The sequence below is a fragment of the Liolophura sinensis genome, chromosome 6, assembly GCF_032854445.1.
Source record: "Liolophura sinensis isolate JHLJ2023 chromosome 6, CUHK_Ljap_v2, whole genome shotgun sequence".
Taxonomy (NCBI): Eukaryota; Metazoa; Mollusca; class Polyplacophora; order Chitonida; family Chitonidae; genus Liolophura; species Liolophura sinensis.
In genome coordinates, this window is record NC_088300.1 from 32,039,877 (window position 1) to 32,055,132 (window position 15,256).

At 37.7% G+C, this 15,256-nt stretch overlaps 1 protein-coding gene across 1 annotated transcript; it reads left to right on the top strand.

Annotated features, from left to right (window-relative positions):
- Positions 1-3,838: 3,838 nt before the first annotated feature.
- On the top strand, positions 3,839-12,270 carry LOC135466635 (iron-sulfur cluster assembly 2 homolog, mitochondrial-like). Its single transcript, XM_064744227.1, has 4 exons — positions 3,839-3,930; positions 7,885-7,981; positions 8,785-8,900; positions 10,393-12,270. The coding sequence occupies exons 1-4, from the start codon at positions 3,860-3,862 to the stop codon at positions 10,562-10,564; spliced, it is 456 nt and encodes a 151-aa protein (XP_064600297.1). The 5' UTR covers positions 3,839-3,859; the 3' UTR covers positions 10,565-12,270.
- Positions 12,271-15,256: the final 2,986 nt, after the last annotated feature.

The window sequence follows — 15,256 nt, forward strand, 5'->3', positions numbered from 1 at the left end:
CCCAGTGGATCAACCAAAATTGCTAAAAACACAGAAACGTCCTTTCTGACATGATCGGCCCTGGAACCTCACGGAAGCTAATCTTCTAAGTTTATCCCACAATGCACTAGGACAGATGACACAAAATCCATTACAAATCGAAAGCTTCAAACTGGAATAAATTTACTCCACAGATCTTAAATTGTGTTCTTTGTCGAGGATTTTTACTTTTAGCAATTTACGATAGCGGTAGCGTGTGCATAATTTTTATTTATATGGTTATTTTGTTGAATTCGGCCGAGAAAAATTATGATTTCGAAAGCGAGCGTTGTCAAGGGGAGACAACCATCACCAGGAGTTGAACCATCCCACTTATTTCGTCTGCTTTGGGTTGGTCTTCCGTTTGTCATTATTGTGTAGGCCTATATCCGTGTTAGTTTAGAAGTAAGAAAAAAGGCTTTGTCTGTCGACTAATTTCTGATGTTCATGATTAGATACCCTTCAATTACACATATGTGCAGGGGCGACTGGATGACTTTTAAATGGACAGAGGGGTTGGGAGGGGCAAGCCCACTGTCTCATCCCGATATATAGACTCTACGTGGACTTTCAGTTAGCTGGATATACGTTTTAGGCGTTTTCTACAAGAACACAAGTATTAAAAGAAGACGGTTTATATATTATATTTTACCTTCTCATTTTCTTATTTTCCTGTATTATTTATTTATTTATATTTTTGTCTCTTAATCATTAAGATTCATAACTTTTGCTTCCTTTAAAGGCGAAAAAAACACTAATTATGTATATGTTAGACGAAAGACAGTTAACTATTGTCCACAAAAATGCATTTATTTTTTAGAATTTTTTCCAGTAAAGTGCATTTGTAACTTTGGATTCTACGGTGGCCTTTTCTGATCATATTATACCATTCGTGTCACACCCAATTTTTGTCACTTAAAATACATATAGACTGTTAAATTTCATTATGTTGGATGAATATACAAATAGATCTATGAATGCATTTGCCAAATAAACCTTGAAACGAACTATTTCAAGCACAAAATATAAATGTGACGTCACTGATACCTGTACGGACCACTGTCGAATCGGACGTTTTACAAACATTTTACTTGATTGGACAAATTCGAAAAAAATACGTCAAACTATTTTCCTGGCATCAGGTATATACTTAATTTTAATATTGCGATCACCCAAAGGCTCAACTTAAGCGCCAAAACAATGCTCATGCAGAAGTCGTGTGCATGCATGCACGTGTTGAGCGAATTGTCATGCTTTAATTTTGTTGCATAATGGCAACAATATTAATTTCACGTTAAAAAGGCTATCCCGGATATTTTTGACAAAAAGTCAATCGGCACAAATCCAAACGAAGTTTTGTTGTTATTTTAAAATACGGTAGTCCAAATATTACCTTTCACAGAATATCAGTCTCGTTTGTGAAAATTCCACCGTTCGAAGTCGCTTATTAAGTATCTAAAGAATATTAAAAGGGTCGCATAACATTTTTAAACCTTTTGAATCATTTTAACATTATAAATAATACAGGCAAGAATTTGATATTTACTGAAGGGCAATAATTTGAGCTATTCTTGTTAAATACGTAAAATTTGGCTTTCTGCGATTATGGACATTTTGCCAAAAATATCTGGTGTAACATCTTTAAACAACAAAATAAATATATATTGCATGTACGTTTGACCGGTCGAGCAAACGACATTAATATGACGACCAAGAAAGACATGAGTGTGAATTTAAACACAAAATCACTTGGCGTAAATTTATTTTACTTTTACAAGTGTGTAGTGACAAAATCACATTTTATCACATAATATGTCGTCGAGAAAAAGGAAAAGGGGCCGCTTTGGTGGCCTAATGCGTGATTTAGAGTGTCCACTTCGCAGTCGGAAGACCGCGGGTCGGGTCATACCAAAGACTTTAAAAATGGTACTTCCCACCGCCTCGGTTGGCGCTCAGCACTAAGCGGTTAGAGCAAGGAAACATGACTAGTTGGCCCGGCGTCAGTACAATGTGATTGGGCGGGGCGTTATGTCTGGTGTCTCTGGTGTGGCGGCAGTAGTTTGCATGGTGGCCTGCATGTACTCACCTACCGCAAGAAGACACAGTATATGCACACACACCCAATGGCCCCTCGTCAGCATATGACTGAAGAAGTGTTAAGTACGATGTAAGAACCCAAGCTTACATACACACATACGTACATTAAAGGAAAAACCGTATTATTGTCAAACTAAGAGGGATGGTATGAAGACATCTTGCAATGAAGTAGTGTTATAGATACCAATGTAGGGAAGTTTAAATAAAGGTGCGTTATGAAAAATTTCTGTTGTTTTGTGTGTGTGTATATATATATATATATATATATATATATATATATATATATATATATATATATATATATATATATATATATACACAGTCGTATAGATGAAGGGGCACTTTTCTGGTCGTGGGGGCCCACATATCCCTAAAAAAGTCGGGGCCTCAACTTCAAAACTCGTTGCCCCACAGTTAAACTCGGAATCCTGACACTTATACTCGGCTCATTGACTTTTAATCTTTTAATATTTTTTGCATTTTCATGACTACATAATCTGTTGATACAATCTGTTGATACAATGTATCGGAGTAACGATTAATTTTGAATAAGTGAAGACTTGTACATACGGCAATCTAAGGTTGCTGAGCTTCCGAGGTCTAAGGGGCACCTGACCCCTCACCTAACGTGTAGGGGTTGACTTTCGACTTTTAAATTTGCTCCAACTTTTAATCTTGTATAGCCCCCCCCCTCCACCCGTTTCAATTTAAAATTTCTTTTTTAAGCATTCTTGTGTTAGGCATCTTCAGTTTATAGTTCAAGTTAGTCTGTGTGTATTTGTATATGCACGTCGCCATAGACCCATGCATGCAGGCGGCTCAGCGCCGAGATTTAACCCAAACAAAGGTCGTATCTTCATGGTGACCTACACGTATATAACTAATTATCAAGGGCAAAATACAATTAGCAGTAAGGTATAGCGTGCCCCAATCCAATTTCAGTTAGTTTTGCTGTGGTTTTAAGTCTGAATAAGATACATGTATGGCCAGGATTCTGAATAGCCAGGAGCGTGGTGTTTTCCATCGTTGGTCTTTGGTCGTTGGTTTTATAACATAAAACACCCGTCATAAATAAATTGCTATAGAAAGAAACTGAAAAAGTGAAATTAAAAAAGCTGCAAAATGTAAAGGCGATTCGCGAAGGTGAGGGGATGCTAACGTACATAATGGAATACAGGGCATCTGCATGCTCAATTAACTTCATATACTTATTAAATTACGAAGCTACAAGATACATTTTATTTCATTTGTTTAATTCACCAATCACCTCAATTCCCCCTACACCCACAATGCCTGCAGTCACTTGATTTCTAATATCTTGTTTTCCAGTTTTCTTATATTTTTCTTGCAATCTCTTTTGGATTGCCCCTTTTGTTTTTCGCCTGGTATGCAAAGAAATGAAACATGAAATTAAGTAGCAATACTTTTCTATTCCTGCGGACGACTTTATCACGTTAATCGTAACTCATCAAACGTTCTTCAAAAAAGAATAAATGTCTATATGAATCTACATCAGAAAAGGAAAGACTGTATTTCCATAATTACATTTGCAGTTTTAACAATTACAAACTGATCTGATATGATGCATCAATTTCGATTTGGTTTTTTGTTTTTGTTTTTTTTTTTTTTTTTCAATGCAAACAACACGCTTCCTAAGGCAGATGAAAATAAACTTTTGGTGTGGAAGACTCAGGGGAGATAAGCGAGAAGTTTTCCAAGGAAAGTAACTCTAAAACGATGAGCAATGTCGACCTCTATTTTGATTTCGAGTGGAAGAAATTTTGTGAGACATTTCTGTCGGAATCTTGCCATTAGGTAAAGTCAGTTGTTGACGCACAACAAAGCAAGAGAAGAAGACAACATATTCTTTTGTGACTCTTATATGAGTAGTATTTTTCGAAAGTTCATGTACGCACGGCGTAGTCTAATACAACAACAACAGTATTCACTGGTCTGCAGTGACTTTGACAGAAGACATTGGAAAGTTTCGCAAGTTTAGGATGCAAGAGTCTTGCTCATTCATATCTCCCTAAACGTGTAATTCTAATTTGAGTGGCACAGCCAGAAGATTTACATTGTTAAACTCAGTGGAATATGTTGTAGTCCCCAAAGAAGGATATTTTTCCGCCTGACTTCTTCAGTTTCCAAAAACGACGCATTCATCCATTCAGAAAGGGCAATTATCGCCAAAATGTGAGCTTGTCTGAGGGATTTTTCGTAGATGTAAGGACTGGAAATTTTATAGTTGAGGATGCTGTCACATGGGCTAGTGACAATTCAATTCATTGAAGAACCAGCTTTTGACAATGACCATCATTGAAGGGGCTTATTGACAAAAAGACAAACCCCTAGTCTTTACAACTGCCGTCAAGACTCAATACAGTGTGCAACTACCAGTCGTAGTTATAGATTTAAGTATTGCTTTTGTTTGTTGTGGAGTGGGGTAACTCTCATTTCAAGCAATGCAGTTCCTGGAGTTACAGTGTGAAACTTTTGGCTCACAGAACCAAAAGATTCCATGACAGTTGCATCTGTTTATGAAAAATAATGTGCCTAGCCTATACTGTTGCAGTTTGTGAGCCTGCCTTCATCATGCTGCTTTAACAAGACTGATCTTGATGTCATGACCAATATCAGGCTAAATGCAGGCAGACATATGACCTGTTGAATGACAAACAAGGCAAACAAATTCAGATGTCGGCCTCAGGACGAGAGATCCTGAAAATGGCTTTTATTTTGGTCAGTTTATGTTATTGTCATAGACTGTTTTTTGTTAGGCCAACCAGACCAGGGTAGGGATTTTGTAGGAATATCCAGTTGACGTCGATGTATGTTAGGAAAGTGTTAATGTTCATGTGAACAGCGATAGATATTCCTTACCAGTACTATACACCTGACACATTTGTGGCTGTTTCATACTGTAACTCTTGTAACTACATTGCTCGAAATAAGAGTTGTCCCACCTCGTAACTGTGCTTTTGTTTGAAGAAAATCTAGAGAAAAATATCCTTCTTCAGAATTTATGACACACCACAAATCATTAGCATTATAACACTAGTGTCTGCACCACTTGTATCAGTTACATGTTACCAGCTATATATATATTTCCCCTTGACTAAGCTGCACAAACTCTCCCCTTTCTAGTAACCTGTTGTTTTGATTATACCTGATATTGTTTCTTTGGTATATTCTAATGTGCCATATTCTCCACAAGTTATAAAGGTCAGAGAGAGCGGATCATAGCTGAGTGATCAAAATGCTTATCTTTGAGTCGCTAGGAGAAACAAGATGTTTTTCCTATCCTGTTAGGGATATGACCACAAAAGTGGAAGTTCGTTGGACAAATTCCTTTCAGATTCCTCACATTGAAGTGAAAGACCTCAAGATTAAAGATTCAAATTATACCTGACAAGTGAAGTTTGCATCAGGATTGAATGTAGGTGTAGCGGCCAGTTTTACAAGCCAAGCTTCATCTCAGGGGTTGGTGGGGATGTGTATTTTTATGTTCGTTCAAAGTTCAGAAACTTGTGTAAACCATATTTGATGAGTCATAAGAGGTGGTAACTAAAAGGAATGCTCACTTCATACTATTTGAAACAAGTAGCATTTTCTTGTGAGTAGAATAGCACAAAGTGTCCCTGGCCGTAATTCTGGCACATTTTTTTTTGGTGGTCTCTGTCTTCAACCGTCCTTATCTTGCTTCTGGGGAGGCAGAGCTGTTCCAGTCTGAAGATGAGTGCAGTAACAATGTTTACCATGTGATTTCCTCATTAAAAGTGTTTTAAACAGCAGTTTAAGTTTTTCTGATGCACTGTTTGCATACTTTTCATCGACTACAAGGTAGTGTCCATAAATGGGGAGATAACTATCATTAACTTTCCACCTGCAGGATATTAAAGAATCAAAATCTGTACACAGTGTTAGTAAGCAACACATGAACATCCTATATACAGACAAGTGTTAAACTTCATATTGCCTTCATATCAGTCAAGTATTGTTCTGGAGAGAAAAATTAATACAAAATATTAATACAAATTATTACAGCCGATTTATATTGTTGTTTTACCGATTCCTCAAACTTTTCGCATATGAAAGATCAGCTTTCAGTGCAGTTTATGCATATTTATGATTTGATTTTTGGAACAAAACTATATTGGTTTGATGGGCAAGTTTCAGGGCTTTACAAAAAGTATAATTTTATCAGTCAGCACAGAATAATGCCTTCAGAATATGCTTGAATACACACCTTGCAATTATTCGAAAAGGCCGAAGAATTAAAGTAGATTTGAAGTTACGCTGGTTGGTATGAATGCTGTACTTTCAAGGCCACACATGTCGGGGTACATCACTCGCCTGTGAAAATGAGACGAAGAGGGAAAAGGTAACATAGGAAATGATCAAGAATGGATGACATTCTGAGAGCTATGGCTGATAATAACTGGAAATTATAGTATGTTTGACAAGATACAAATCTGCACAGCATATGTGATTGTGAATGTCAATAAAGTGAAGTTTTGGGCTAACATCAGAATGAAGCAAGGTTTTGAAGTAGCTTCCATGCCATTTAGACAATGTTTACACCTCCATGTCTGTGTAAGTAAAGCCTGTGGGCTTGAGTGAAATGGGAAGTGACCAGATTTGTGCACTACTAAGTAGACTTAATCAGATACCTATCCATCAGTCTAGTGTACCTTCAATTTCAAATTAAGTTTGGTATGTAAAACTGCAGTATAGGAATGATACTTTAAAATGATAATTTTGAGATGAACACTTAAATTTTGATATGAAGAAATTAATCAAACTACACATCCACTTTATAAGGTGGATGAATCAATCAGAATAAAACAAAATGTGTCCCTTTAAAAATGCTAAACTTTAGGTGAAATACAGTAATTTGAACAGGCTAAAATGTCTTACTGTAATTCTTTAACCTTTTTGCATGTTTGTAAGGTGTTTATACAAGCATATTCTTAAGGCGTTATTCTGTGTAGACTGATAAAATTATACTTTTTGTGAAGTCCTGAAATTGGCCAATCAAACCATTGTAGTTTTATCTCCAAAATCTATTTATAAATGTGCAAAAATTGTACCCAAACTTGCTCTTTCATATGCGAGAAGGTTGAGGAATTAGGGTAACCTAATGAAAGATTGTCAGTTTTCTCAGGTTATGTGATTTGGACAGGTGCATGGGTACTGTGGTAATTGCTGTTTCATACATCCACATGGTCACCCATGTGGTTTCTGTGGACCATCAAGTTTTATATGTAATTATTGTCAGGATTTGGTTTATTGGTCGTGAAAAATGAAAGTCACGCGAAAGAGCATTATTATATTGTATATCACCAATGCGGTCACTGTGAGTTCGAGTCCAGCTCATGCTGGCTCCCTCTCCAGCCGTATGTGGGAAGGTCTGACGGCAACCTGCAGATGGTCGTGGGTTTTCCCTGAGCTCTGCTCTGTTTCCTCCCACCATAATGCTGGCCGGCTTCATATAAGTGAAATATTCTTGAGTACGGCGTAAAACACCAATCAAATTATTTGGGCTAAAGGGATTGAATGAAGGTTTTAATCTGTGCCCTGAGTCAGATAACCAAATACATGTACTAATCACATGTAGCAAATATTGTAATAAATCAGAGTGAAAGTTACCTTTGAATTGATCATGAAAAGCACGGATTTCAGATTTATTGAACTTGAATGATTTTATTGGCATTTATTTTTAGTACATGTATCAACATCATCATTGGCATTGTTATTTTATTCTCTCAGAAAGACTGGTGGTGCTCAGTGTTTGTACTCCCAGGTGAGCAAGACACAAAATCAGGTGGATGATGGAGAGGTCAAGCTGAGTGACCGCTGTGTTAAGGTAAGGCTTGTATGGATGGCTATTAATAGGTCTGACTTGAGTTCCATAGCAATCTCACAAGACTAGAAAGACGGGATTTTTAGAGTTATGGGTAACAGGTTGTATGAAAGCATGTCACTTTATTCTGGATTTGCATGGATAACATTTGTACCTCTGGATTATTATTTGTGCTGAAGCTTTACATACCAATGAACTCCAACACGAATATTCATAAGGTACTTTGTAGACACATATTGTAAGAAAGGATTTCATATGAGGATGATTTCATCACTGGAGAATATGGTAAAATGACAGGCCTTCATTCCATATCCCATGAAACTCGCACGATTTCCATGCAGCTTGAATAAAGCTTATTGTCCTAGGCCCACTTCAGCAAAACTTTGATAGTCATACTTCTTCTAACTTTTTTTTTGTAAAAGACTTCTAGGTTAAAGTGCCATAAGATGACGTCATTTACAGGAAAAGTTATGAAACAATTATTTACAAAGTTTCATGAAAGTGGCAAATAATCAAATATAAATAAGACTGTCAAATATCAACAGATCAAGAAAGACATTTCTAACCAGAAAGTAGGAATTCCCTCCCTTTGAAACTACTTCATATTTATGGCATCTACCTTGAGTCAAAGATACAATGAAATGCTAACAGCTTTGGTGGGACCTAAACTTTACTGGACCTCTTGTGCTGCTAGAACAGGGGAGGTAACAAGGGTGCAGTTACTGGTCCAGACCAGTTGTCTATTTGGAGTTTTTTCCCTTATACATTTAACATACGTTAGATTTGTTTTTTCTCTCTGTTGTCAGAAGCTGAAGAGCTTTGGTGAAGATGACAGCTGTGTTCGTGTTGTTGTAGAAGGAGGTGGTTGTGCAGGATTTCAGTATAAGTTTGAACTGGACAATGAAATTGGGCCGGAGGACAGGTAAACTACAACTTGACAACTCAAAGCATATCCCTCATCATCCTGCATAGTTTCACTTTGTTTATTTATTGATGTATTTATTTGTTTATTTGATTGTTATTTGAAGCCACAATCAAGAATTTTTTCAACTTTTATTACTATAAGCAAAACGGCATAAGTTGGATTTGAACATTTGATGTCATTAGTGCCTGATAGATGCACCTGGTGTACACTTTAAAAGATCAGACCAATTTACAGTGAACGTGAAGTTTACCACTGGTTAATACTTTAAAAAATACTGGTTTAAAAGTTTAATATTATGAGTTTAGGAAACTGAAAAGATGGAATTCAACAGTGAGTATATGCCAGAGACGAGCAATTTAGTCAGAATAGCCATGTTGTAGAACTTCCTGGGGACTTGGCCAATCCCTGATTGTAAAAGCATCATGTGATACTTTAGCTGCGGTGTCAAAATACTTGGCATCTCTTGATTGTTTATTGTGACATCTTATAAATAAATAGACAGATATCAGTGCCATAAATTGGATTATTTCAAGTGGTAAGCTGAATCGTTAAATATGCTAAATATGCTCTGATTGCTATATTATCCATTTAACATGAACGTGGGAAGGTCTTGCAGCAACCTGCGGATGGTCGTGGGTTTTCCCCCGGGCTCTGCCCGGTTTCCACCCACCATAATGCTGGCCGCCGTCGTTATAAGTGAAATACTCTTGAGTACAGCGTAAAAACACCAATCAAATAAATAAATAAATACATTTAACATGAACATACATGTACATGTAGTACTGAATCTGTATTTTATGGGAAAATATAACAGAGCAAGACTAAATGGAATCTTTGACATCAGTGTGCTTCAGCCTGCTCTATATGGCCCCAAAAGTCAATAGAATTATTGTAAATTTCTGATGTAAGCAATTCAAACTGAAGTTTCTGCATTTTACCTCCAATAGCTGACTTTCTGCTCTTTCAGAAAAATATCAGTTTTTTAAGTAGTTCCAAGTTGGTCTGAAGTACAAAGATAATGTATGCATGAAAATTAATTAACATTGCCATAGATGGATGTAGAAGAACAATGGGTAAATTTTGTGCAGACTGGATGCTTACTTTTTATTCCTTTCTCAGCCAAAGCAGTTTGTGGCATGATGATGTTGATTAACATGTTACCATATGTTTGAATAATTACTCTGAAGGCGTCACATTATCGCATAAACTTTATAACAGAAAAGTGCAGAGGAACGCCATTTTTAACTTAATTTTTCTTTGATACTTATATTTAGGCCTGCAACATTTAAAGCTATTGATTCAAAACTATATACAGGTCATGATATAGAAATTAACACTATAGCCTCTTCAGTGTATGCCGCATGGTACTGAAGAGAAGTTTCCTTAACAGTGCCTCTCAGTTATGTACTGCAGAACATCTGCGCCTTAGGTACAGGTGTGCTTCAAATGTGTTATTGTCTCAGTTGATATGTGCTTTGGTCTGTTACAGGGTATTTGAGCGGGAAGGAGTGAAGGTCATTGTGGACACAAATTCTCTAGAATTCATCAAGGGCTCTACTATAGACTACGACGAGGAGCTGATTAGGTCAAGTTTCAGGGTGATAAACAACCCCTTAGCAGAACAGGGTTGTGGCTGTGGGGCCTCGTTCTCTCTGAAGTAGATCCCTACAGGGTCTCTTCAAAGACAATGGATATTATATAAGCGATATCTGCTTCTTTAAGCATATTTATGTTGTCACGGTTGGGTGAATACTTGATACATGTAGAGATGGAGAAAAGGGAAGTGATATGTCCTGCATTTATTTTTTAAACCATATTTGGAATGCATGAAACGCTTTTAAAATCAAAGAGGTGTACAAAGGAGTTACAGCAACAATCAAGCATCATGGTAATGGCTCCTTTAAGCAATTTACCCTACGGTTGGGGGACACAAAGTGTTGAATATTTGCAAAGAAGCACCAGGTTTTAGTTTCCAGAACTTTATCAGGGGTGTCAGATAGGACCCCTATTGTTTTTGTACAAATTATTATTTTTATTCCATAAATTTGTGACCTTGCTACTGCCGGGACTGTTTAACAGATTGACTTGAAATTTTGCAGCAAAATTTAACAGACTTAACATGGTAATTTCACAGTTTTGTACACTTTCGACTGTCAGGTTCCTACTTCACTGTCCATAAAGCCACAGTATGGTTAGAAATAGATAAGTTTTGAGGGCAAATACGACATGGACCCAGGCTGAAATTGCTAGCAGTTCTAGTTAATCGTATTACTTGCACATTAAAACATGCTCCATTTGGTTATGGTTTGCAGTAATTTAAGTCATTTCATATTTTGAGTCTTTCACGTATATTCTTCAGTATGGTTTGTTTCTACAGACCGAGACACACTAAATTAATATATTTCAGGGAATCACGGATAAATCCGCTGGTAATATTTGCTACATAAAGCTCTGACACGTTGGGCATATTTTTGGGAAACTTTTCAAAATATACCTGTATGAAGGAAAATGGCTGCTTGGTGTGTTCCCAAGGCTAGTAGTGTTCTGTATTATACTTCAGTGTATTGTAAGGCTAAATGTTATGATATTTCCTACCCAGATTACCACGGGATGTTTAGCAGATTTTCAAACAGGTAATGTTTCATTGTTCTAGGGTAATTCATCCATGCATATGTTTAAGGTTAACAAGAAGTCATTTTCCTACCTCAATGTAGTGTTTATTCTGTACAATGACCCAGAAGTCTCTCACCAATGTGATCACTGTGATCTAAAGTCCAGCTTATGCGTCAGGTTTTCCCGGGTTTCTCCCACCATAATGCTGGCTGTCATCGCATAAGTGAAACATTCTTGAATATGACGTAAAGCACCAATCAGATATTAAAGTGAATAAATATTAATGAAGTAACTGAGGGGATACAATGAGCATTGAATGGGCATATTTATTTTCAGTAAGAATCTCAAACAGTTTTTTCCTAGACATTTATTATATTGACATTTTTGTCTTGTGTTTTCTCCAGTGTTGTTATCTTCTCGGTCAGGTAGCCATTTTGAAAACAAACTATTCCACTAGTTTGCACAGTGTTTCGCAATCTGTGTGTAGAGCTATTAAAATGTCAACACATTTTCCAAGAGAAAGTTTGTATATTGACTGGTTTTAAGTATTAGTTTAGACAGCCAAAAACAGGTTTTCTCTGTAACAGTATATCCTTTGGCAAGTAGACAGGTAAATTGTTAGGGTCGTGATGAATGGACATGTATGTTGCATTTTGGCTTTAGTGAGAAACAGGCATGGTCGTCCTTACTTAAGAGCATTTTCGTGCAATCATTTGAGACCTGTGAATAATAGTATGCTAACATTTGTACACACACACACACACACATATATGAATTGTAGCAAATTCAACCAAAGTATTTGAAATTGTGGTAAATTCTTTTTAATATCTTAAATATGAATTCTAGGCAAGGTAACAATTTAAACCGCTCCTAGTGAAGAATCCTAGCCCTCTCTCAACCAAGATACTGTATGAATCAGAATGTTTCTATCTGTGTATCACTTGATCAGTGTGATCTCTTTGACCATTAGGGTCACCTCTAGGTCAAACCTGGAAACTCCTCCCGTTCCGTTGCGAGGCCTCCGTGGCCTGGTGGTTAGCTTGCTAGAGCATCCCAGTGACCCAGTAGCCTCTCACCCATTAGATCACTGTGTTCAAACCCAGCTCAAGCTGGTTTCCTCTGCAGTCGTACATGGCAAGGTATGTCAGCAACCTGCCTATGGTTGTGTGATTCCCCAAAATGCTAGCTCCAGGAGTGCCATTTAGGTATTCTTACATGAAGTTTGGTACGTGGGAAGGTTAGGCAGCAACCTGCGGATGGTCATGGGTTTCCCACGGGCTCTGGCTGGTTTCCTCCCACCATAATCCTGGCCGCTGTCATATACGTGAAATATTCTTGAGTACTGCGTAAAACACCAATCAGATAAATAAATAATTTACATATGTTAGAGATGACTTTCAACTACCAATATAGCAGACTCACAGAACTCGTGATAATTGTCATGATAATCTGTGCATTTAATTTGAAGTTTTTGTTAAATATTTGCAAGAAACATTTGATTAATTCTGTCACATTGAATTCAACATTGTAGCGTGACTGAAAGATTCTTGAGTGCAGCTATAAACACAAAACCGTTGATCAGGTCAAGCATGTATGACACAATAATTCAGTCAAAAAGTATGCTATCATAGCATTACAGAGAAAAAGGTGATAGACTCTGGGTCATGGTTGTCTGGTTTAGGTGCTTCCTTCTCAGGTCAACCAAGTGTGAGTTCAATCCCAGTCCCAGTCTGGAAATTTTGAATATAGCCTTCTTTCATTATTTGCATGCAGGGCCTCTTTCGTGTGGTCTTCCATAAAGAGATGGGAATCATGTCAGGTGATATCCTTGAAGGTGCATACATAACCTCTTGAACTACACCTTTCCCTCATCATAACATTTCTTCATTACATCACTCATTCACTATAACGCTGTCACAAATGTGTTCTCAAAAGTTCATACAAAGGGCTTCACATTTAACATGTACAGCAAGCAGATTTGTTCCCAACCACAGTGCTTTAACGAGGAATAGGTGCATGTTTATAACGTACTGTCATTACATCTGATGACTTTTTAGGACAAGGTTGGTGAGTTTGGGTGTAAGTTATCCTGTCATAAGATGGCTGTGTCAGGAGCTGCCTTACTTTGAGTTGTCTCCCTTCCAACTGTTCCTGGTAACACCTAGTGCTAACTTGATTGATGAAAATCTGTGCATCCAGTGTGGGAAATGTTTGTCTGTTTTTTGCGAAATGCAAAAATACTTCATTCTGTAGGTTTCTTCCAAATTACCTATTTCAGGTAAATGCAGTGTAATAACTCTGTCACACATATGCTATCAGGGTATCGTAGAGAAAGATCTCAGAGAGAATGGGTCATACATGCCTGGATAAGATGCTTAATTGTCTTTCAATATCTAGGTCATCTATTCATTTGATTTGGGAAAGAGACATTGTTGGTGTTGGTGTTCGGTTAGACTTCTTGTCGGCCTCAATGGGTTGGGTGTGTAGTCTACAATGTACATACTTGCACTTCACTGCATTTTGTTAGGTTGGAGACAGATATATATATAAAGGCTTGGAGTACTCTTCTTTGTTCATCAATCTCACGACCTGTAAACGTGAAAGTTTCGCTTTTTTTGTTTGCACATACATGTAGTATTATTGTCTGACAATGCTCACCATCCAGCGAGCAGCCATAGGGGTCTGGCTAAAGGATTGAACCTGGGCATCCTATGTATGAAAAACCTGGTCATCCTGCATATGAAAAACCTGCCCATCTTGTGTATGAAAAACCTGGCCATCCTATGTATGAAAAACCTGGCCATTCTGTGTATGAAAAACCTGGCCATCCTGCGTATGATAAACCTGGCCATCCTGTGTAGGAAAAATCTGACCATGTGTAGGAAAAACCTGACCAGTATGTGTACGAAAAACCTGACCATCATGTGTATGAAAAACCTGACAATCCTCTGTATGAAAAACCTGGCCATCCTGCATGTGAAAAACCTGGCCATCTTGTGTATGAAAATCCTGGCCATCCTGTGTATGAAAAACCTGGGCATCCTATGTATGAAAAACCTGGCCATGTGTATGAAAAACCTGGCCATCCTGTGTATGAAAAACTGACCGTCATGTGTATGAAAATCCTGGCAATCCTGTGTATGAAAAACCTGGCCATTATATGTATGAAAAACCTGGCTACCCTGCGCATGAAAAGCCTGGCCATCCTGCGTATGAAAAACCTTGTCATCATGTTTATGAAAAAACCTGGCCATCATGTGTATGAAAAACCTGGCCATCATGTGTATGAAAAACCTGACCATTATGTGTATGAAGAACCTGGCCATCATGTGTATGGAAAACCTGACCATCCTGTGTATGAAAAGCCTGGCCATCCTGCATATGAAAAATCTGGCCGTCCTATGTATGAAAAATCTGGCCATCCTGTGTATGAAAAACCTGGCCCTCCTATGTATGAAAAACCTGGCCATCCTGTGTATGAAAAACTTGGCCATCCTGTGTATGAGAAACCTGGCCATTATGTGTATGAAAAACCTGGCAATCCTTTGTATGAAAAACCTGGCTGTCCATCCTGTGTATGAAAAACCTGGCCATTATGTGTCTGAAAAAAGCTGGCCATCCTATGTATGTGAAACCTGGCCATTATGTGTATGAAAAACCTGGCCATCCTGCATATGAAAAAGCTGGCCATCCTGCGTATGAAAAAGCTGGCCATCCTGTGTATGAAAAAGCCTGGCCAC

Coding starts and splice junctions, on each gene's coding strand:
- LOC135466635 (XM_064744227.1), top strand. CDS start 3,860: ATGTCGACCTCTATTTTGATTTCGAGTGGAAGAAATTTTGTGAGACAT. Junction 3,931..7,884: donor TGTCGGAATCTTGCCATTAG/GTAAAGTCAGTT, acceptor TTATTCTCTCAG/AAAGACTGGTGGTGCTCAGT. Junction 8,901..10,392: donor GAAATTGGGCCGGAGGACAG/GTAAACTACAAC, acceptor GGTCTGTTACAG/GGTATTTGAGCGGGAAGGAG.